General features: G+C 40.4%; 1 protein-coding gene across 3 annotated transcripts in view; it reads right to left on the reverse strand.

The window, feature by feature from the left end:
• Nucleotides 1-212: 212 nt before the first annotated feature.
• Nucleotides 213-24,600, reverse strand: part of ppp3cca (protein phosphatase 3, catalytic subunit, gamma isozyme, a) — a 29,223-nt gene continuing 4,835 nt past the window's right edge. The window contains exons 2-14 of one of the 3 annotated variants that reach the window (XM_038704641.1): nucleotides 23,899-24,096; nucleotides 22,078-22,202; nucleotides 16,827-16,938; nucleotides 13,769-13,914; nucleotides 13,470-13,609; nucleotides 11,809-11,886; nucleotides 11,629-11,723; nucleotides 11,400-11,525; nucleotides 10,591-10,668; nucleotides 9,937-10,021; nucleotides 8,956-9,053; nucleotides 5,158-5,184; nucleotides 213-3,088 (exon numbers count right to left, since the gene is read on the reverse strand). In XM_038704641.1, the coding sequence (XP_038560569.1) occupies nucleotides 2,937-3,088; nucleotides 5,158-5,184; nucleotides 8,956-9,053; nucleotides 9,937-10,021; nucleotides 10,591-10,668; nucleotides 11,400-11,525; nucleotides 11,629-11,723; nucleotides 11,809-11,886; nucleotides 13,470-13,609; nucleotides 13,769-13,914; nucleotides 16,827-16,938; nucleotides 22,078-22,202; nucleotides 23,899-24,096 (1,460 nt within the window). In that variant the 3' untranslated portion in view covers nucleotides 213-2,936. Of the gene's footprint in view, nucleotides 3,098-5,157; nucleotides 5,185-8,955; nucleotides 9,054-9,936; nucleotides 10,022-10,590; nucleotides 10,669-11,399; nucleotides 11,526-11,628; nucleotides 11,724-11,808; nucleotides 11,887-13,469; nucleotides 13,610-13,768; nucleotides 13,915-16,826; nucleotides 16,939-22,077; nucleotides 22,203-23,898; nucleotides 24,097-24,600 lie in introns of all 3 variants that reach the window. The other 2 variants (XM_038704640.1, XM_038704642.1) reach the window with 2 other exon arrangements.

Genomic DNA, 24,600 nt, shown 5'->3' on the forward strand with positions numbered 1-24,600 from the left:
AGAAACACCCTTTTGGTTGCCTGTCTGTGGCGTCATATCCCTTTCCCATGCGTCAGCATTGTGGTTGTCTGTTAGTGGCTGCTACGGCTCAGTGTCCAGTGTCTTCAGGCAGAAAATGACTGTTGCTACTTGTTTTGTTTTATGTTCTGTCCTCTTGGGCAACAACCTGTAAACACATTGACATCAAACATTATTGCTTTATGAACACACCATCGAAATTCAGAGACCTTTATTTGGAGGCACTAAAGTTTATAAGTTATCTGATGCAGCTTTAAGCAAAATAAGATCCAACATCCAACACTAATCAAATAAAACACTGTATTTGAATTTTATTCTCTTCTTTCAAGTGATACAGCTAAGTAAAAGATTTCATGGCCTTGCATGACAAGTACGGTACAGCTTTTTTTTCCCCACCCCCCTTTTTTTTAATTTTTTTTTTTTTTTTACAGCTATTATAAGATTCTTGATGAACAATATTTCTTTACATTCTGCAAGATATGTATAGGACCTAACAGGAGGTCAGTATACTGTACGGCTCACCCAATAAAAGCCTTACTTTCAAAACTAATCGTAACATCACAGTAATGAATGTAAACCGAAATACTTCAGGAAGCTTTCCCAGAAGTCTACTCAACATAATGGCGAACTACAATATTTTGGAAATTTGAACGATGTCAAGATTAATATTACCGACATTTAATATTTAATCATGTGTGAATGAAAGTGTCCTGGCTCACCATTCATACACACACGTACACACACACACACACATTTGTTCCACTATCCCTGTGGGGACATCTCACTGACAGAATGCATTCCTTAGCCCCTTACCCTAAGCTAACCCAATTGTAACCTTAACCCTAAAACCAAATCTTCGCCCTCAAAAAGCAGTCTCTACCCAGAGGGCGCTCAATTTTTGTTCCCATAGTGACACGAGTCCACATGGGTTTAGTGTGCATTGAAGTCCCCACTGAGATATAAGAAACATGACGCGTGTGGCCAAGGAGGCCTGGCACATGGGCACAAATACCTAATTAAAAAAAATGAAAAGGGTAAATTCACAAGAGAATAGCAAATCTTAAAGCTTATTTCTCCTCCACCTTCTTTAAAGACAACAGAATTACAGTCAGGTGTGTCGAAGCACCAGTTGAGGTGGTAGCATGTCATAGTAAAAGCGGGTTAAAGGGTTGGGTTGGGAGTCCGTGTGAAGAGAAGTGGAGTTGATGAGACCAGCCGAACAGCTGAATACTTAAGAGCAGAAAAATAAACACACATCAGCAATCTTAGCAAGTGTTAATGGTCTCCATCTTGGTATGACCACCTGTTGTAAAAAATAATATTGTATATATGTGTGTGTGTATCTGAGTCAGCCATGGTTGAGATGATTACAGTACTGTTAGGCCTTCTAAACAGCTGTTGTGTGGCGACTTTACCTTTTATAGTATCACCTTGCCACGAGGAATGACTCCATTGAGTTTCGGTACAGTATGGTCAAAATGCTGTCATTTCAGTGAATGTCATTTCCCTTATTTGAATGGTTATCACAACTCCAATAAAGATCTGCATTCTGAATAATCAACAGTAGATGGAGACACTACTACAGCTTTAGAGAGAAAGGAAAGCCCCAAAAGCAAACCCCATATTTTTTTGTGTTTGACAATAAAACATTGAATCAAACTGCCCATAATTCTGTTAAATACATTGAAATCTCCTAAGCAATAATGAACATCAGTCTGTTCTGAGGACACTGTGGCCAGCAGTTCCACTGCCTTCTGAGCAAATATGTCCTCATTTACTCAAAATGACAACTGAAGAGTTGGTTTCTTGTGCCGTAATGTTCGTGTGCTGTGCTCAGAGGTCGGCTTAACTTCAGTGCTTAAGAAGAAGAAGAGGAAGAAGAAGTGCTTCCACCAGAGAGGTGGGAGCATTGACTAACTGATTTAGTCTGGTTGTGGTGAGAGAAAGAGATGTGCTGCACTGTATATCCCTTTTTTGGTTTAGCGGAGCGAGAACATCCTAGTTGCCATCAAGTCATAACCAGCAAACAGCCACCAGCAGCAACTATCATTGCACACAGAGTGTTAATACTTCCTCTTAACAGTTTCATTCACAAATAATAATTATAACAATAATACAGGAAAAAAGTTTGTTACTCTGGAAGCGAAGAAAAAAACAAAAAAACCCATTCATCTTTTTGGGGATTCATCAAAGTTTTGTGGAAATTTCATAAATTAAGACTAGAAGTCTTCATTAAATTTCTGCTTTAAGTATAAAATAGTAATTTGTGATGATTGTTCTGTTATGATTGACTGCCTTTCACCTTTCACAATACATACATAATTTACCTTTCAACTGACACACACATATAAGCAAACACTGCACTGTATGTAGAACCTCAAGTGCCTAAAATGTCTCGACAAGAACCAAACGAGGCTGCTGAGGTTGCAGTATTTGTACTTCAAATGTTCCCTTTCCAAACACATGCAGAGCACAAATAAGAAACTTGTGTCTAAAAGTGTCTCCTGGATAACAAGGGCTTCACCTATCTGGATCAGCTCAAATGTATAAAATGTGTAAGTTGGGGCTTACGGTATACATGCAAAATGTCTTCATTCAATGATTTGTTGCTATTACACAATATATCTAATATTTAATCTTTAATAAATAAAATTAGATTTTTCCCCAGATAACACATCAACTTTGTCTTTTTTTTAGCAGCTGGAATTGTTTTCCCAGTGCTGTGGCCTTCTTCTTTTTTTCTTTAAATCTACCAATGTGTCCGCTTCTTTTCCCTGCTCGACTGTGGGCGAGCAGAAGACGGACAGGCAGTTTCAGTGGGGGGGGGGGGGGGGGGGGGGGAGAGAGAGGGAGAGGGGGGGGGCTATGAGTCAGGGGGTGTGGGTTGTGTGAAGATGGTAGGATGGTGTTTCTGTTGCCTATCCATCAGTGCCATTCTTGTTAGGGGTGTTGGTGTTGATCGTGGCGGGGTCTGGCTGTTTGCCATCTTTGCGAGGCGGCATCCTCTCGTTTATCCTGTCGAGGCCGCGTGCCTCCTCAAAGTTACGAATCTTCCTCGTGGGAGAGAAGCCTTGAATGGCTGAAGGGCACAAGAGACACCAAAGAGAAAATGATCAGAAGCTGGAGTGATCTCCCTACCCCTGTCGCTGTAAACCCTTTTCTTTAGCTTTCTCGATTCAATTCAAATCAGCTTTATTGGCATGAATGTATAACAGTATTGCCAAATAAATTACATAAGAACAATTAATTTACATACATTTCATTAAATAAGTAAATAAAACAGTAAAAGTTGTGTTTGTTAATATATATATATATATATATATATATATATATATATATATATATATATATATATATATAAAAATTCTGTAAAAATAAATATTAAAAATAAAAGTAAATAAATAAAACAGTAAATGAAAATAATACATTAAAATAAATAAATATAACAGTAAGCATGTTCTCCATAACACAACAGCCTAGCACAGTACAGATGATCAGTGTGTACAACACATGCACGGGTAAACAATGACTCCTAGTGTTCAAACACCAGTGGGACAAGCTACAACAACACAACACCTCACACTTTGTAGACTTACGGTAACGTCCCGAAACAGCCAAGGGAACCAGACGTAAAACGTGTGCAAATGAAAAGCAAACTTGTAAGGGACTGGGAAACACTTTTCAGTCATTTAAATGATCAAGTTATTAACCAAAATTTACTATCTTAAGTGAAGGTTTTATATGTGGATTAATAGCCATACAAAGTAGGTCCTCAAAGGTACTCTTGCACAACCAGATGTCTGTGACAATGAAACATTTATTGTTCATTTGAAATAACCACACTTTAAGTCAGTGGTTCCCAACCAGGATTTGTTCCCCAGGAGGTAATTATGCAGTTGCAGGGTACATGGACAGACTTTAGAGTAGCTCTACTAAAAAGAAAAAAACCTGTATGAAATCAATTATGAAAGAAATATATTATCCACATATTTGTGTTTAGGAGAAAAATAAATAAAAGTCATCTGGAGTAAATCAACTATCACAATAACTAGTAAGCTACCAGCTGTGCTGACTGCACACTACACTTATCTCAGTATCCGCTTAAATACCTGAAAGCCCTGTGTTGCAATTAAATGTGCATGGGCAGTAAGAGGTAGCTGAAATAAGTAGCTAACCATAACGGATACACAGAGATAGCTAAAAGTAGATGAATGATTGAAAGGTCTAGCTTCTGCCACTTTACGTGGTAGTTGCATGAATGCAAACTTGATAAAACCACCTCAATCACGGAGAATTCATTTTTTTTTTTTTAAATATCCACTTTTAAATCAATTCAAATAAACACAGTTGGAGCATGACAGGTGGGGTTATGTGATCTCATACATCAGATGAAGAAGGTTGGGAACCACTGCTTTAAGTTATCCTGCCTGAACATGCTGCCGCTATCTGTCGATGTGTTCTAAATCTTTCAAATTTGGTTTATTGGATCAAATTGAACCACTGTTGAACCACTACCTGCCACTATCAACCAGAAGGTGTAGACAGTATAGCAACAGGAAAATTGTGTTAACAGGATTAGCTTCTGAAAATATCCCAGGCGGGGATGACACTGGTCTTATCTTAGCCAGGTCTTAGAAGGCTTTTCTCGGTGTAGGGAGCCACAGTTGGCAAGAAAAGCCCAATGTGACCACAGCCGGGAATGCCTTGTCAACAAGGGACAAACCAGGTCCTAAACCTGATACACATAACCAGGCCTTTATAGCATGGGCTTTACTTTTCTAATTGTTGCACCTAAAAACAATAGTTGTTTGTTGTATTAGTAATAATGTTACGCAAGTTTCTTTTCAATTAATGTCACGTTCATCCTTTCATTTCTTATCTGTGATTCTTTTGTTTCTCAACTTCCACCCTGTCAATAAAAAGTCCTAAATAAAATACTTTTACATTGATGGAACAAGCGTGATCCAACAGACAATGATGAGGCAAGAGTAACCAGCAATAAATTAATATACAATAATTCACTAATCCGTGATATAAAAACAGTGGGGACACTAAATGAACACCGTGGGGTTGTGTTTAAAGGGTGAACAACACACACAAAACAAAGACATGAGATTTGATCAACACAGCCATGCGTACCTTTCGCTTTAGCTGCCTCAACCGTAGCTATATTAAAAGGGAGATGAGGACAGAGGGGGGGGGGGAAAGGGAGTCATCAAACGCAGCAAGTACAACAGTAATATCGAACTGTAAACTCTGGTGTGATATCCTGAGGAAACACACGTGGCACAGTCATTATGGATGCAAAATACACAGAGGCTGTAAAAACGTCAGCAAAACACCTTAGTTAGCTAGAGACCTGTTGGAGATTTAGGTATATAATGTATGATCTCCGTCCACAGCAGCGTTTTAGAGTTGATCTACATTAAAACGACTGAAAACGCACATCTAGTGGCGGTTCATGTGCACAGGGCATGCGCGTGAGCATGAGCTCATCATCAGAGCAAATGTTCAGTACATGAAGCAGATGGTCTGTTCCGAAGTTACAGAAGATCACTAAATTCACTAAAACGCCCTCCAAAGTTTCAAAACAAAAAACGGAGTCGGCAGCGTTTCCAAACTTCTCTCTTTTAGGTCTTCGTTTTCGCCATTTCAGTCTGGACAGGAGGTACAAACGTAGCAAAAGGTCTCCGTTTGAAAACGCAGTAGTGTAGATGGGGCCTTAAGGTGGTGTTGGTGTTAAAGGGTCATGAGGACTTAGGTGTGGAGACCTGGGGGATTTGGCTGAGTACTAATAGACTAAGACAGGGTGATAGGTGTAACAATGACCAGGCAGGACGACGCCTTTGTACAGCGCACCCTTACAAAGAAGGTGAAGCTGCAGTACACAAGTACAACCACACACTCATTTAGTCACAAACGAACAAACTGCTTCAATCCAAAAATGACAAAAAGGATATTCATTATGGAGGAGAATTTAGAAATACTCCTTTAACATAATTAATATTTCTTCATTAAAATGGACGTTTGGCATTTTGGAACCCCTCAAATGTGATTACACAGCCATATTCCCTTCTGATTGGATGTACAGGTGATAGAATATATATCTAATTCAATCTCTAAATGACAGTCATCTGAGCGCATTAAATCTCATTTCTCAGGAAATGCTTATGCATTTCAGATGAATGAGAGCTGTGTTAAGATAGCAGCCTGCAGATGCTGAATTGAAATCGCGTTTCCTCTTCAGCACAGCGTTATGAGGCGCTTCGTTATTGGCGACAGTTGGGAAAACAGAAACAGCAGCTTTGAAAGCAACAGCTGCTGGGGACAAAAACAAAGAATCGACTGCGATGGACAAAAATACACAATCACTTGCCCTCGCTTTGTTCAAACCGGCCTAGCTGATCTGAAAGCTGTGGCTGGGGGAGCGGACATGGACAATGACATTCTCCAAAAGGTCACCAACATGTGGTTTCTTCTTTGATCGCTCCGCAACTTCTGTAAGGCTCCAGCATGGCAAAGCGCGACTCCCGGCATGTCTCTGGTGGGCGAGGCCATCCACTGACCTTTAGATCAGAGGGTCAGCAGCCACTTTCAGGTGACAGCTTGACCTCCCCGACCAGACACCACAGCTGAGGCTGAAAACTTGCTCGAGTGTAAGCCCAACCAGTGCTTCCTGTCTCGGGCATGCCGTCATTGATCTAGGACCCTTCAAAGGGACTCGCGGGACAGGGGAGCTCGTCTCCCAAAACTGGACATCAGGACAGACAGCTGTAGCTTCACCGTCAACAAAGGACACAGCAACATCCAGTGACCGATGGTTGTACACAAAAAGGTATCATTAAAAGCCCCTTTTCCACTGCACAGTACCAGCTCGACTTGGCTCGACTCGCCTTTGTTTGGTTTTCCATTGTGGAAAAGTTGTACCTGTGCCGGCTTCCAGGTACTTTTTTTTGTATCACCTCCGTTGAGGTTCCAAGCGAGCTGAGGCGATACTAAAATGTGTTGTTAAAACACAGCAGACTGCAGATTGAGAATCGTCACTATTCACTGCTTCATCATTGCTGCACCAGACAGAGGCCAGCAACAGAAAGTTTTATATTTTACAGTTTTCGTATGGAATTTCGTGAGAAATCAGCTGTGTAGATTTTGAATATTGACATTGACATTTTACAAGAAGCGATGGCAGGACAAAAATGTGCTTGAATATTTTCGGAGTTGAGGAGCTCCGCAAGTGGCTGCGGGGGAAGCCTGTGCCGACCCGCGGGAGGAGCCCTCTGCTCCCGCCGTCACACAGACCGCTGCAGCAACAACAGCAGAGGAAAACACAGCTGGAAGGTTTTCATACCGCTTATCTGTCTTTACATTCTGAGGAATGTTGAAACATTTTAACTTAAAAAAAGAGAAATCTGTGTGGATCACTGGTGTGTGTGTCGCATTGAACATTGCGGCAGTTGTGTGTGGCGTTGCTATGACGACCAGTACAATTGATGAGTACTATCTCTGGGTACTATCTGCAATGGAAAATGGAGCAGGGCCAAACCGAGTCGAGTACTCGAGGCGAGCTGGGACTGGTAATGGAAAAGTACCAAAAGTGAGATACTGAGTTATTTTGTGATATGTGTAGGCCAGTGCTGGACAGTAACGCATAATATTATTACTTTCCCCAGTAACTGTAAAGGATAACTTTTACAAAACAGTAATAATATCACAGTTACTAATCCAAGTAACGCTGCGTTACCAGAACGCACCATCTTTGACGTGAATGCGTAGCAGGTCGGGGGCAGTTCAAGTCAAGAAGCCGGACCTTATGTTGTTCAAGTTGGCTGCTGCTAAAAAGCTAAAGGAAGAAATGAGAACGAGGGAGAGGTGTTCTTTCCACAGCTGTAAGTATCACCATTATTGTGCCACAGTCTAAGATGTAAAGAACATTGTTTTATATTTTGTAAAAATACAGAATACTGCTCTTATAAATACATGTGCAGAAAAACATTTAAAGTAATATAGTAACGTAACAAGTAACCTAACTTGTTACTTTTAATACCCAGCAAAGTAATATTATAAACTTTTTAAGGAGTAACACTGGTGTAGTGTTAAAAGTTACATTTATGGTGTATCCTCTCTCTTTTCAAGCTGCCTCATCAACCTCAGTTAGATATTACCCACATTTCCCAGAATGCCTTTTTGCAACCCACAGAGGAGAGATTTCTCTGAGCTGTATTTTTATAGATGTAAACATCAAAATTACAGTCTTTTTTGGACAACGATAGTGCTCTAGTACGCCCCGTACCACAAAACAGAATTTGTCATCACTGACGACGGAGGAGACAACTGTAATCTCTGCCTCTGTTGGAACTGGATCCATCCCTGTTTTACTTTTGACCACTGTGAAGAATGGCCCTAGCTCATTGAGTGAAAGACTTTCATTTATCACAGATGTGAAAGTGTTCTGCTATCAAACTCTACTGTAGCTGCACTGGAAATAGCATTTCTGATTCTACTTTTGGCAAGTTCTTTTCCAGGAATAACACACAAACGTAACTTAATTGCTATTTTTGGTTTCAACATTTTGGGACAAACGCTTATTAGCTTTATTACAAACAATTAGCTAAGAACATCGATACCACTCACTGTTCCACGGGTAAATTGTTTTTACACTTTTGTATGGATTATGCAAACAAGGTAAAATGCATTAATTTGTAAACTTGGTGCTTGTAGGAAGATTGTAGGATTGATGTAAGAGGAGCAACAGATCATGTAACACCTCCCCCTTGAACGCCTTGAAGAAAAAAATAAAAGGTTTACTCACAGCAGTGTAGTAAAAAACACACGCTCTGTGACAAGTGGTGAGGAAATTTCCCTAGGGGTGTAGGCCATGCTAAATGGCAGCTAGCGAGGAGGAATCAAAGAACAGCGTTGTGTATGACACACACTTACCGGTCTGTAAGGTCTGCTTTCCCCCTGACAACACTCCCAGAGGAAGAGTTCCAGTCGGGGTCAGGCCCTTGAGTGTTAACACGTTCTCGCTTTCCTCCCTAGTCCACAAACAAAAACACAGGCACACAGGGTACACACGCAGATTACATTTCAGTAAACAGGGCGGCAGCACGCACACCTGGTGGTTACGAGACTGTTCTGTTACCAAGAGGTCATGAGTTCAATCATTACAGGATATTTAACCTGCGCCCACTCACTGTCTTAATAGAGATACGGACTGTCAGCTCTGAATGCCTCCAGCCAAACTCCTAACACATGTCCTGGTTCTGTAAGTGGGTCAGTGACAACTGGCAGCAGTACTTGAAGGATCGCTTACACTTTTATACTTGACTTTTTATGGTTTATCTTTTCCTCTTCTATTGAGTTAAAAGAAACTGAAACGTATCTTTTGCTTTTTAAATGCATCTTCTAACGTACAGTGACATTATATTCATCTGGCAAAGGAATGTGTTCATCTTGAATATTCAACAAATAAGAATAAGACAAACCTTTATGAAAATACGTCTTGACATCTAGATTTTTTGTGTTCTTTATTTCACCATTTCTAAAATACCCTTTCAAGATATATGCACAGTTCTGAAAGACAGGATTCTCTGTGTCTTGCCCATTTGAAGTAGCGTGACAAGGCAGCGGCAGCAGCATTAATCTGGAATAATGTCTAATGTCATTATCCTGTCTGGGCTCACTGTGACTCATCTCGTGCCAGCTCATTAATCCTGGCAGGGCAACAATGTGTTTTCAAACACAACTTCATTGTGCGCTCAACTGACTATATTCATTCGCGTCTTCCTCCAATTTGGTCATTTTGACCCCCAGCCCACTGATCTATATGTACATGTACAGAAGCCTTTTCCAGTCAGAGTGTTCCCATGAGAAAAGAAAAGGTACATCAAAGGGAGAGTATTAATGACAGGGTCAGACCTGAGGACTGAGAAGACTCGGGCCATTTTCCCCACAGCTCGAATCTTGTTCCGGATGACCTCCTTGCGCATCGCAGAGGTTCCACCTGGAACAAGTCCAGAATGTGAGGTTAAGACACAGCGTACCACCTTGAGCTTTTACTACTACTGTTTACATCCTTTGCTACTGATTCTTTTCACACTTATTTAAAATGAACAATATACTGTATAAAAGAGAACAAAGGATGAATGGGTGATATTTTTGAGAGATGAACTGAGGGTTTAATAGTGCGTTTCAAAGCATCGCCGCTGTACTCCAGGGAGCAGAACTCCCTCATCAACATCAGACATGTGGGACGTAGGCTGAATTATGATGAAGTGCTGTGTATAAATCACCTCACATGAAAAGTATAGCTGCCAGCATTGTGAGCATGTCAATTAAGTATATGCCAAGACTCATTTTAACTTCATCCAGAGAGGGGTTTAGAGAAAATACACAACCCTAACGGATGAGCAGACTTACTACATCTACGTATTTTTAGACTGAAGAAACAAATAACTGACATTCAGGGCTGATTTACATCTTTAAATTTCAAAATGATGAATCTAGACTAAAACTAATCAAAATGCCTCATTAAAATTCAAGTTAAGAATTTCATTGCTCTCTCAGTCTTACCTTCATATAAGTCATCTACTTCTGACATGAGCTCATCGTCAGAGCAAATGTTCAGTACATTCACCAGCATCTCCGTCACTGCGGGGGAGAGAAGCCACGTTAAAACCTGAGACTGGTACCAAACCCATGTTTGCTGCAGGGTTTGTGTGACACTGCCTGGCTTCACTTTGGATTTGTTTTTTTATCATCAGGAAAAGAACAATTCCATCAACTAAGAAATTCATTGATTGGGTGGATAAAGGGTTGCATTTATGTCATTTACAGTGTCCTCTCTAAATATAAACTTTATTTCATTAACTTCAACAGGCAGCTATAGAACCAACAGCTGCAAAGTCACCAAAATACCATATTGGCAAAATCATGCAGTAACAAAATAACTTTTTAGAACTAATAATGTAAATTTCTAGATTTTAGGTTCACAAATGCTCCCGACACTCTTTCAGTTTTTAGATGTAAAAAAAACACAGTGGCACACTTTTCAAATTTAGTAAATGGGCTAACACATCTATTTTTTTTAACTGAACTTCTGAGTGATTTATAAATAAAAAGCAACATTTTACCATTTAATATTTCATTGTGTAAGGTGTAAGAATGAGCTCTAGCTGCAGATTGGAAACCTTGATGAAAAGCATAATTTATGCTGGCCCATTTTAAAATTCTCCTATTCCATGACTTCATGGAGACAAAAAATCTTTTTCTGGGTCAGTCTGGGTCGTTATATTCCACAAAGTCAATGAACCATAGGCAACTCAATAAAGAGTTTATTTGTGGCTTTCCATTCACAGCTTCCAATCAAACAACAAACCTACCTTTCTCTCCAACAAAAGGCAAAGACCATGTGAAGACATCCATAAAGTTAGGCAACCAGTAAGGGTGGGGGGAGCAGTTGAACTGTCGTATGTTCATCACGTTATTCTCATATTTTAATACAGCAGCTGACAATGGTAGAGGGAAAGACCGGAGGGGAGAGATTAAAAATAAATAATAATAAAAAATCTAAATACAACCATGAGATTGAGAGGAAAAAAAGACAGAAACCTTTGTTGTTGTAGACATCTAAGTAATTTGGAGCTGAAAAGATTGTGATTAATGAAGGGAAGCCTGTGGTCTGGCTTTTTCTGTACATCCGATACCTGTAAGCCCACAAAGAAAGAGACTCAGAAATTTTCTATATTATAAAATGCTCGAAATGAATCAAAACATTGTCACACTACTTACCCTGCATCCTGTGCTTCATGTGCTCTTATTACTGACAGCAAGTTATTATTTACCAAAAAATCACAGACTGCTGAGTAACTGCAAAGAGAAAGAAAAGCAAATCTAATCAAAACTCATTACAAACTTAAACCTCTGAAAGAATGTCATGAGGCCACTTCTGACTTCACTGACTGTTGTTTGCCTAAGGAAATACTTTCATATTTATTTTCAGCATGCCATGCCCTCTGGCCTGTTGAGCTAGGGGTTTAAAGATGCTGAGCATCCAGGGCCAGGACTCTGGTATTTATGGGCTCTGCTGGCCTGTCCAGGAGCTGGAGACTACAGCCAGAGAAGAGGGAAGACGGCAAGAGAGCAGGCGAGCTCAGCTGGGTACTTTTTTACTGCCTTTCCTTCTTTTACTGCCCTACTAATCCATTAAAAATGCTCAAGATAAATTAGTGGACAATAAACCTTTCACAGATCAACATCAGGCCAAGATGAATGCTTTCTGGCATTTTCCACTTCAGCTGATTTCAGTTCAGACCTATTTGTAAATCCATTGCAAAGTTTGCGTGTAAAGTCCTAGGTTCTAACTACCAACTTTGTCTTATTTATATGCGCATCCATAAACGTGGGTTTCAGTTAGTAGTATTCATACAGCTAATAGCCATTATTTGGTCATTCAGTCTAACATCAACACGTTTTGTCATTTGAGGCATTGTGAAATGCAAAAACAGCATTTTAACCGCGTGTTTATTGTAACTAATTACCTTTTTTACTGTTCGTTCTAAATGAGTAGCTAATTTAACATTAGCAAGCTAACGTTAGCTTTGTTAGGTAGTTCAGTCGGCTATGCAACAGTTATACTTGTTTCTGTGTGTAACAAGACTATTGGTCTGGACCAGCTCATCTCCACATGAGAACGAGCTTGTGCGCAGCAACCTGTTTTAATTTGGTGATGCTTAAATGTCCGCCACATAAACACTTGTGTTGTAACTAGGCAAAATCTGTACTTACGAACAGCTGCTGCAACCAGAGTTAAGCGGACTAACAATAGCTCTAAAGTACTCATATCAACAGATGAAGTTGTTCTCATAACAACACCTGAATTGCATGCAGGTTTGACACCATATATGTTTACTTATCGTGAGAGGAGTAAACATATGTCTCCTGACATAAACGTTCTGACATGCCTGCCTGTGCAGGTGCTATTCTGTTTTATTACACATAACTACCTGACTGATCTTTCCCCACTGGGAATCAGCTGTTTGAATCTGTCGCCCTACAGAATTACAAATGAGCCATTTTATGTGCTATCAAAATGTGTGACTGTTAATTATTTCCGGTCCTATATCCATTTAACATTTTCTGAACAAGCTGTTTTTATCTGTTAACCTGTTTTGAGAGGGCCAGTTTTGAAAGTGCCCCAATAAGCTGTCTGACCTAGAAAAGAGTGAAGCTACATCCTCTCACCTGTGCTGCAGCCTATTTTCTATTTTATTTTTTGTATTTGTTCGAGATTGCTCTACAAAAATCAGTCTATTTGATTTGAAAAAGATAAATCTAAATAAAAAATAAAGTGTTGTATTTGTATCTGCTGTTCTGAGGGTTTTTGTTAGTGCACCTGTGGAGTTAAGTGAAGCTGTTGCATGAGTTATGAAGGCAGCGATTTTATCTAATACCTGAAAAAGTACGAGCAGCCTCTGACAGAGTTATGGTTGAAGTGTTCAGATGTCTTCTCACTGCCGTAGTCCTCACCAGGGTCAGCCCAAATCAGGTCACACATTGGCCCAAATGCTGGAGGCTCTTTAAACCTGTCTAACTGTTGAGCAAACACAGAAACAGACTTAGTAGAGGTAATATATGGTTTATACTCAATTATTAGATACAGGAAATACAGGTATAAAGGGGTTAATAGACTGCAACACACATTTCAAACCAATATTACCACAACTTCATGTGTCAGTGGTCGATCACTTACTTTCCTTATGTCGTCTAGGCAGTTGATTTCTGGTGAGAGTCCGCCGTGTACACAAAGGAACTGTTGGTTGAGCAGGGCAGCGAGGGGCAGGCAGTCAAAGGCCTCCATGCAGGCGTCATACACCCGTTCAGAGTATTTAATTTTACCTGCAGCAAACGCATGGCAACAAGTTCAATGTTAAAACTCATTCCACATAAGAATATTCTGTGATTCTTTTACTAAACAACCACAAATTTTAAAACTTCTGTTGCATCTGCTTATTCCGGTGATATATGAAGTTTGGTGATATCCTGTCCCTGGAGGGGGATACCTCATCTATTGAGGTTTCTTCCAAGTTATTTTTTTGAGAGAGAAGAGGGGGGGAATCAAGGGTCTAAGGACACAGGTTGTCATATACTACAACTAATATCACAGCAAACGTGTGATACTGGGCTATATAAATAAAATATGACTCGACTTGTTAGAGATGTTGTGAAGAAGTAGCGCAGCTCCTCTGCCAACAGTAGGACTGATGATTGTTTGCAGGCTGTTTCTGCAGTGTCACATGCACAACTCTGCAGGTCAAATTAGGGCAGGAGGAAGTCGACGCCTTACACGGCAGGGGCTGCCAGAACACAGCCAAGACAGCACCGTGTGTGTGACGACTGAACAAATCAATGCTAGTATCTGTAGTTACTTGTGTACAGAAGGACGTAGAAATTTTACATAAAACACAATCAAACAGCTCATCCTTAAATGAATGTTGCCTAATCCTTCTGGTTGCAAATACAAAATACCACCCACCTACTCACTGGAATAGAGATCTGGTGCAGTTTTTGTAGTTAGATTCCACAGCTCTATTGTGTTATGAGGCCTGGCAGCCATGTCGAGAGTTGCAAGTTGGATAACACACTTCGAGTGTGATAATTTCTGGATGTGAATGTTGCTATAATGTGCAGCAAAACTGACTACAAGCAGGTTAAGGTTATTCATGGTTAAGGTGTGATGTGTGTCGTGACAACACATTATCACTGTTTTTTTCATTTCTCTTTTCTTTTTTTCTAACAAAAGACTATTTTACAACTATTATCAGGTTTGTGTTAACTTTTTTTCCTAGCTTTATCTAATTATTCATTTAGTCTTTCTTCATTTTCTTTCCTGACAACATGTGTTGGTAGGTGGGCGTTGGGATCTGCTGTTGTTACCGAGATGTTCTCTGTTGTATCATTTGTTTTTATTAGACTGCTACTTGACATCTTTTGTGTCTTTCTGAGTTAAGTTTAAAATCTGAAACAAAAATGTCCAAAAGACCTACCTCTAACAACAACAAAAAACATAAAAGGGAGAAAACAAATTCAGTCTATTATTGCAACTTTCACAAAAGCCATGGTAGGTCACAAGATTTTTTATTTTAAACATAAAATGTTTTTAATGCTTCAAAGCACAAACCTTTTTAATACCACATAGAATGCCATTTAATACCTGTACCATGATGGAAAATCAGTAATGACAAGAACCTAACCTAACGACCTAGAATTATTTATTATTATACAGCATTTTTTTCATTGTTTCCCATCAGTGTAACAACAGTTCCTAATTATATTAATGATTAAATGAATGTGACCTGGAACCTAATAAGTGGCATTAAATGGATGGGTTAACCAATGAAAAATGAGCACCTAATTTAGCTTCAGTTTAGTTTGCCAGTTGTTCAGTTTCTCTGTTGTAGGCACACTTGTAACCATAATCAACAACAATACTAATCTTGGACAAATCTATAATCTGATCCAATGTGCTGAAATGATGAGTCAGTTCGGCAGTGTTTAAATTAAATAATATCAAGGAGCAGAATTGCTCCTGGTGATTAAGGCTTATCACATTCAGTTTCTGAGCACTCTTCTCTCCCCCATTACATTGCTTCCTCATCAGTGCCTGCTGGGTAAATCCAGCAGGCACTGATGGGGAAGCCCTATAAACTCAAAATAAGTAGCTTTGTGCAGAAAGATAGACTCACAATTCATCTAAGAATGGATTATTGCCCCTACCCCTAATGCTTGATCTGCTCACATGGTTTACACACATACTCTTGACTGCTTTCATTATGGCAAAAATATATTTAATTCTTTAGGTAATGCACCCGCCAACATACACCACCTAAACCACTGAAAGGTGGTACAGTGCGTAACGATACAGTTTGTGTGTGTGTGTGTGTGTGTGTGTGTGTGTGTGTGTGTGTGTGTGTGTGTGTGTGTGTGTGTGTGTGTGTGTGTGTGTGCTCGCAATGAGGTGGTATGTGGGTGGAACTGGGGGGAGATGTAGTGAGTGAAATCTATTTGCAGCTGGCAAGGTTGTCTTGCTGTCTGCCAAAGTGTCTTTGTTTCGGGGTGTGCATACTAATGTCTCCACACCTGCTTCACACACTAAATTGACACAGATTGAAATCTGTGTGTGTGTGTGTGTGTGTGTGTGTGTGTGTGTGTGTGTGTGTGTGTGTGTGTGTGTGTGTGTGTGTGTGTGTGTGTGTGTGTGTGTGTGTGTGTGTGTGTGTGTGTGTAACTGTCTGAAAACCATCAGCAGCATGCCTGGCTGCTCTATACGCTCGAGCAGTTTGTCGTCTGCAACATGAAAAGGGAAAAAGACTCCATCTCCTCTGCAGAGTCTGTAATGCTGATTAACTGCCACGTCTTGTGAAGGGACTTCCTGATCCTACAGACACTTCCTGGCAAACATGTCCTATTTAAGGGAAGCTAGTCACTGTATTAAAGGGAGTGAGTCATCTCACAGTTTCCACACGCCTCTTCTCTGGTGTGGAGATGCTGATGTTTCTTAAAATCGTGTGTTTTTTAATTCCTCATTTCATGCCTTTTGCGTGTGAAAATAAAAAGGGTGACAATTAACCTGCAAGAGTGACTGCAAGAGCAATACTGCACTTACATTGTGAGTACCATGCCATACCCTTACACCCGGGCTTTGTCTGAAATCTGAGACCTGACTTATAAAGGCCACTCTGAAGTGGTACAGAGAGCGTAGGAGCATATTAGACTGGCCGTCATAAGGCTGAGAGAAGCACTGCACTTACATTCCTGTTTGAAGGTGAAGTACTCTGTGAGGTGCCGGCACTCGTGGTTCCCACGCAGGAGGAAGAGTGTGGTGGGGTGGTTGATCTTGAGCGACCAGAGGTAGAGAACACACTGGGAGGACAGAGAGCAAGAGAGAGAAAAAAATGCGGGGAAGAGGAAAGGCGAAGGAAAAAGTCAAAGATGTGCACTGATGATTATGCACAAAGCTTGAAAGACAACGCTGCGAGAGCGCTGCGGATGATTCGTTTGCAGGATTAAATCAGATCACATCTCAGCATCACTCTTTAAATGCCTGGCCTTGTCCGAACAAAACCCAAAGACAGAGTCTACAATGCCCACATTAGAGATGACAGAACCAGAGAATGACTGGAGTTTTTGCCTGAAAAATGACAATCGACAAATCTAGAGATCAGCTAATTGTTAAGCTCTATCGCACGCTAACCTCAACTTTGTCTAATGGTCATCAGTTACACCTCAGCACACATTTTCCAGTGTGGAGCCGCCCATCTGCAGCGGGTAGCCACCAAGAAACTCTAAAGCTACCCATACAAGCCCTACTACTGCGGCTTTAAATAACTGCAGTTACATGGACTTTTTCAACTAATAAAAATGACATACTCCCACATACTTGTCTCTGCTTCATTTGCCTTTGTTTCTGTGGGACACGGACCTCGATCAAGGCAAGTTAGCTGAGTTACCGTTTATGATCTGTGTTGCCGAGACAAGGAGATTTTTAAAAGTGGAAACAAACTGATTCCTTTCATATTCTCTAAACACGTGCACAAATAACTCTGGCGTGCCACAGAAAGATTTGGTATTCCTTCACAAATTCATCTGAGGAGCAATAGGATGTTTTCTTATGGCCATATTAGAAGCTCTAGCCCAATTAAAAATAAATAAATAATAATAATAAAATAAAAAAAACACACAATGAAAAGCAGACCAGCATTTAAGAAGAAGACATACTTTATTAATTCCGCAAGGGGAAATTCAATGTTTTTTTTCACTATTTGTTATTACACACACACACAGGTCTGCAATACACACGCATGCACAGACAGGAACTATAGCAACAACACATGGAGAGATGTCGGAGTGAGGGGGCTGCTACTTTACAGTTTAGCGGTTTACAATCCAAATAAGCTTTCTTTCTTCAGCGCTCAGAGCAGGCACTGCTCAATGGCTGCCACTCTCAGCCCACTCTTTTAACATGCACCAACTATGGCCTGCTATTAAGTCACTGCAACAAGAAGCCAAGGTAACCACAGTAAGCAGGTGTGTCTTCATGTAACTGACAATGTAAAAAAGTTAATCAAAAATAAAATAAAATAAAAGAGGGAGCCAGGGACTACCATATCTTATTCACTTGTTGGGAGGAATTGTGAGGTGTGAAGTGTGGGTAAAGGTGTGGAGGGGGCTGTCGGTGGGACTTGATCTTTCATGCGCGGAGGCGGAGAGAGGGACACGGCTTGGAGTGGCCAGAAGCTGACATGGGTTTTAATGAGAGCCCTCTGCTCTGTGTTCGAGCCTGGAGCGGTGGGGTGGGGTGGGCAGCCCGTGTCCATGTCTGCCACACAGAGGTTTTGTGCCATTTCCCTTTGTCTACCTTCACCTCAGACCCAGACACCCACACACATAGATACGTGCACACACACTTCTGCCTGCGTCTGGTGTGTATGGAGGGTTGCTGTGGCTGGGAGAGTTAGTCCACAGACACACTCTCTTGGATCAAAAAGAATTCACCAAGTAGATCAGGAAGAGCTCAGAGAATGAGACGGCTTGGTCACATGCACTGAATTTTGACTTTGGCAAATTGCTAGCCTGCAAAGGTAATACGCCATTTCAAGAGGCTACAGAGACTCTTTATGTTACCAAGGCAACCACATCTTGATACCCATTTTCCTGTATCCGTCTTATGTGTTTCTGCGCTGCGGCCTTCCTTTAAATTGTAGAGGATTTTCAGCCCTGCTAGAAAGAGCAAACAGAATCTTTACATCAGCAAATCAGGGAAGGCTGCTCCCGCTGAGACTATTCCATACCGTCGATGTTTGACTATAATCATTCCTTATGCCTGAAGATGGTTTTGACCAATCTAGGACCAACTGATGATTATTTTCTCAATTCAATCAATTAATCTAATTAATTAATTTAGTTTATAAAATGTCAGAAAATACTACCCTGTAAATATCCATATTTTATGTGACCATCTGTTCAAAACCCAAAGAAATTCACCTTACTAAGTAGCAAATCATCACATTTCAGAGGCTGGAACCAGAGACTGTGTGTCATTTTTGCTTTAACTCATCGTTTCGGCTTTTCATCCAATCAGGAAAACTTAGTACGCACTGCTTATGTGTTAATTTGTAAGCTACAGTACGGTGGGTAAGCGACAACACGTCATCCACTGCCAGGTACTCTTAGAAAACATAAGCAGATAGTCTCTTCAGGAGCTAAATGATCCTTGCTGAATTATATTAGAATAATTGCTTGACTGCCTATCATGTAAACATAAAGTATGCGTTCCATTACTTTTAATTAGTTGCTCCATGTTAATTCTGACGCAGTGTTGACAGCACTCCTCTCTGATCACACCCGTGCTTCGCTCCCAGCGGGTGGAGGAACTCTGGAGTGACACTGATAAGCGCCGTGGCTCAGACAGGCTCAACGTTTTTTCGAGTGGAGAAGAGGTCATCCGTCTCTTTTGGGATGGGAGAGCTCAAAGTGTCACTTTTCAACAGAAACACATGGGGAAATAACCCCAGTGCCAATGTTTGAGGTCTTCAGCGGACACGGACCCTGTTAGCCTATCATTCCCTATGCTGTTTCAGTCCACTCCTTTCATCTGTGACATTTCACCCACCTCAGCGTACGACCCAGTGCCCATCAACAGGGCGGTCAAAATGTTAGCACAAAACATTCCACCATTGCAACATTTTAGGAGTACACACATTTACATACATACAAATTAAACAACAGATTAATTAAGCACTGCCTAACAAGAGCAAAATGTAAATCGTTAGAAATATTCACACAGGAACAATCTGAGTTCAATGTGTGTTGAAGAATGATGATGCAGAGTCATAACTAACACAATACCTCACTGTGATTAAAACTAAATGGCACTGAGTCTTCAGGATCACAATACTCCGACAATACACCCTGGCATGGTTACAAATCTAGATTATTCCAGATGATGATGGCACCATTTCTGGCTTCTTTTTGTCAGCGTCAATGCTGAAATAGTTATCTACACCTTACAAAACATTTGTATTACTGTATTTTTCATTTTGACTGACTGATTTCAACAAACTGTCTCTTGTTTTAGCTAATCACAGCTAACGTTTGATGCTTAAAACAACTGTTCACCTAACAGTCACAAACCAACATGTAATGAAAGCATGACTGTGAATATGGAATATACCAATACAGGTGGACATCAGAGGAGAGATTACACCCCAGTTCTCTTTCTACGGACGTTTTCATACATTATTTGGGGTCTCCATTGTAACCATCATGAATGCCCTCCGGCCAGGGATATGCAGCTCTCTGTTCCAACCCTCCATCTTATCTGTAAATGTTCTACTAAACATGTATGAACTGTGCTCTTTGAAATTGTTAATGAAATAGAATTTCAAACAGCAAAACATTCAAGAAGCCCTGAAGTAACATCTTCAAAGCAGTACTGCAGTAACTATTCTGACCATAGGTCACCACCTTAACCATCCTGAGAATAACAATGGCACACACGACCATCCAGTCCACCTTTATCTTATTACATCATTTAATGGCTTTAATTCACATGCACTGCACCAGGAGACAAGCAGCAGAGTGCGAGAAGCCCACAACACACCAAGAGGTCCCATTATGATCCAACTTTATCTGACAGAGGTACAGTTTAAAGCTCAAGCTGTGGTCAAAACAAAGAGATAAGATAAAAACATCACACAGCAGTACTGCAGGGCTGAAATAATACACTCACACATAAGTGACTACCGTAAAAAATTGAATAATAGCCCGGGCTTTTATTTTCTAAAATCACTGAATTGACCCTGTCTTAATTTGGGACAGACGTCCATATGGGACAGGCCTTTAATTCCTTTTGCACAAAACTGAAACTACTATGAAACAGTTTATTCATTTCAACAGAATAATACTTCAAATAATCAAATACAGGTCATTCATTTGATCTAGCTCCAACAGACGGCTTATGCGCTTTTATTTTGAAGTAATATAAGTGTGGCTGAAGTTAACAGTAAACAATGGAATTCACATGACAGGATTCACAACCTGGATACATTTTTATGAAAAGCTTGTTTGATTCTGTTGAAAGGTGGACCCTTACAGACTAAAGGAATATAAATAATCAAGGTTCGAACACACTCTGAGTTAACGAGTGGACTTAACAAGCGCTTCAAAGGTAACAGCAGTCTACACTTTTTTTCCTTTCCTCTCTTTTACCATGCAGGTTGCACCGGTAAATTTATAAGAATTAGACTTTGGGGCTTGTTGTTTCCGTTAAATGCAGTGAATGACTGAATTGTGGAGAATCTAACTGATCTAACGACGTGCAGCATTGTCCATACTGACACACTGATCATACGTTTAAACATTAATATTTGTGTTCATGATCTAAGCAGCTAAGAAGCAGCTAAAGCGGGTGACCCCGCAGGGTTCAAAAGGTTTTTATACATTCAAAGAACCAGACCAGGTGTTTATTTGTCGAAATGTATTCCCACACCAGGCCAGTAAAGGAGGTAGGTGGCTATTAACTGAAGTTTTACGGTATTAGCATTGTGTCACATTTCAATGCATGTTCACTACAGCAGAAATGAGTAAGAAATGGAAAATGTACATGTAAGGAAATGAAAATGTACTGAAACGATGAGACAATGCAGGCAAAACTGCATGAAAACAGTGAAGATTGTTTACTGTTACACCCACACAATATAGCTTGTCCAGCAAATTACCGCATGAATACGATTTTCTGTCACTCATAGGACAACAGTGAGAATTCCACAATCTTAAAAAAAAGTTTACCTCCACGTGTTAAGGAAAGGCAGCACTTTTAGAGTTAACTAAGGGTGCCCGTATAACCCAACACATTTAAAAAAAAAAAATCAGGCCTAAACAACACGTTTGTATTGTTGTTTCTGTGTAATGTATTAAAGTGTCTTCCCTGCCGTCTTCACAAATGGCTTTTATTTAACTGCAAAATAAATCTTTTCAAATGAACAAAATGTGAAGACTCACCTCAATACTGAAGTATCCTCGATCTACGTAGTCACCGAGGAAGAGATACCGCGTGTTGCTGGGTGATCCCCCCACTTCAAACAACTTCATAAGGTCAAAGAATTGGCCATGGACATCACCGCATACTGCCAAAAGACAAACACGCTGCTGTTAACGGCTCGTGTAACAACCGCAAGGCACACCGATATTTAAAAGAATTGTTTTCTTAGTCTGGATATACATGTTGGTCTTCATTTATTCTAAAAACAGCCACACTTACAAAGAAATAAAAAGAAGCAGCTACATTTATTAAACTGGCAGCTTCAGGGCATGGTGTACATTAACAGTTTTTCTATTCCATTCTAGGCCAAATGTAAAATCAGGATTTTGTTCAGTAATGATTCACCAAAACTATTATATTAATCTCGCTGATGAAAATCATGATTTGAGTTTTTTTATCAAACATTTTATCCAACTGGAGGACAGTTTGTTAACAAAAGATCTAAAGATTGAATATCCTCGTTACTGAGTAAACGGTTTTACACAATCTTTAAAGTTGATGATGTGTGGCATTAGCAATAATAGCAGAGATATTAAACATACTGACAGTGGCGGCAGGACTAATGCGGGTTTGATGCGACTGAAGGGTTTGATACTGATTATTGTTGAAGCAAGAGCAATTTAATTTTACTTTTTAAAATTGATTCAATGCATCAATAATCTGCTTTGATGCACTGATCTAACATATGAACTGTTAAAGTCAAGTATTCTCAGATGAAATGCTGAAACCTGATTATCCCTTGCTTAAAATGCCAACATCCGTGTCTGATACTGTAGTGCGCACGGGAGCATCTAAGAGAAGGACTCATGATTGCATTGAATGTTGAATGAAAAAATATTGCATGTTTATTACAACTGAACTAGGAAAATTCATGCAAAATAATTAGTCTCCTCATAAGATCTCTGCTAATGAGAGCAACTGTCAGCTGAAAGTTAGACTGACTACTGTGATCAGCACGTAAAGACGTATTATCACTCTTGCTCCATATAAGCTCTGTACTACAAAAAAAAAAAATTACGGCTGTACTTCAAGCGCCATCTTTCCAACAGCAGAGTGAGATGGTAGCAGCATGTTCTCAAACTACAGTGTTTTTATGTGTTTTGAAGTTTCACACTTACTAAATAACTTTTGATGTGTTTAGAGAAACCGAACAGAATCAAAGCTGGGGGAGCTGAGTACATTATTTGTGAGAAAACCCCAGAAATACAAGATCCTATTTCCTTGAGAGCTGGTTGGATCTGAGGGTGCTGGATTCTGTATGTTGGCCATGCAAAGGTCAGCTAAGAGGGAGCAGATACTTTCTGAGGACCAGCTGCACGCATTCAGAAACAGTGCTGCAATGGAATAATGCCTAAGTTGGTGTTTACTCTTTCTCCGCAATACTGTCTGGGAGTGACTAATGTATTCTGCATCCATTCGTGGTTACTTGTTCAAACTACTAAACAGGGCAGCTCTGGAAGAACCTCTCCTGAAGCATCCTGGACAGGGCGTCTCACTCAGTGTGCATATATACTTTTTAAGACATGCCTGTTTCCACGCTGGTCAGCTATAAAACAGCACTGGCAGGGCTGACATGGATTCCGTGTCTTGCTTAAAGATAGCACAGCATTGTTGGATGGCCAATATTAGAGTGTGTTTGAACCCTGAACATCCAGTTGAAGGATGGTCTCTTTGCTACCATGTCACCCTGAAAATCTAGACCTGAATGTAGTGAGATGTCCAGACTTGTTTAAACATTACAGGGTCCCCTCTGGGCTCGTAGTGAGCTTATGCCAGCCTACCTGTTATAGGTGCATCCACTTCCAGCATGCACTTCTCTTGGCGGAGGATGTTAGCCCCGTCGTTGATGATCTTTAGAGCCACATCCTCTTCCACCCTGCCTTCTTTGACGAGGTGGTTGCGGAGCAGCTCAGCATTGGGCTTGCCATCTTCATATATCTCTTTTACAGTCAGCTTATGTTGTGGAGGGTATGGCACAGCTGTTGAAGGAAAAAAAAAAAAAAATCAACATCCACTAGTAGGATAAATATGTTAATAGCTAATTACAGCTGTGACAGCTTTTTTTTTGTTCGCATTTAGAGAGTTTCAGCTTGTTCAAATTGAGAAAAGTATTCAAGAGACAAGTGCATCTATGCAAGAAAAGAAGGCAATTTCATGCCACCAATATATAAGACGATATGAGCCCTGAAAGAAAATGTGGAGCAGAGGAAATGTTCTGCACCTCAGACTGCATTTGCTTAAGCTGTAATAATGAGAGGTGACATTTGCATTGATCGAGCCAAGATGAAGTTCTTGGCACAGGAGGAGGAACGCGTATACCTACATGATAATGTCATGATGCATAAGACGGACAGTAAGAAGCCCCGTACCTCACTTGACCCATCCTCCCTCAGTAATCTGCTCCATACCACCTACACAATCCTTTTACCGTCATCCCAAAAGGTCAACGCTTTCGAGGCTGAGACTTGAGAGCTTTATGATCA

This window comes from Micropterus salmoides, unplaced genomic scaffold (assembly GCF_014851395.1).
Source record: "Micropterus salmoides isolate LMB-PRFRI ecotype aquatic unplaced genomic scaffold, ASM1485139v1 Ms_hic_scaffold_7, whole genome shotgun sequence".
NCBI lineage: Eukaryota > Metazoa > Chordata > Actinopteri > Centrarchiformes > Centrarchidae > Micropterus > Micropterus salmoides.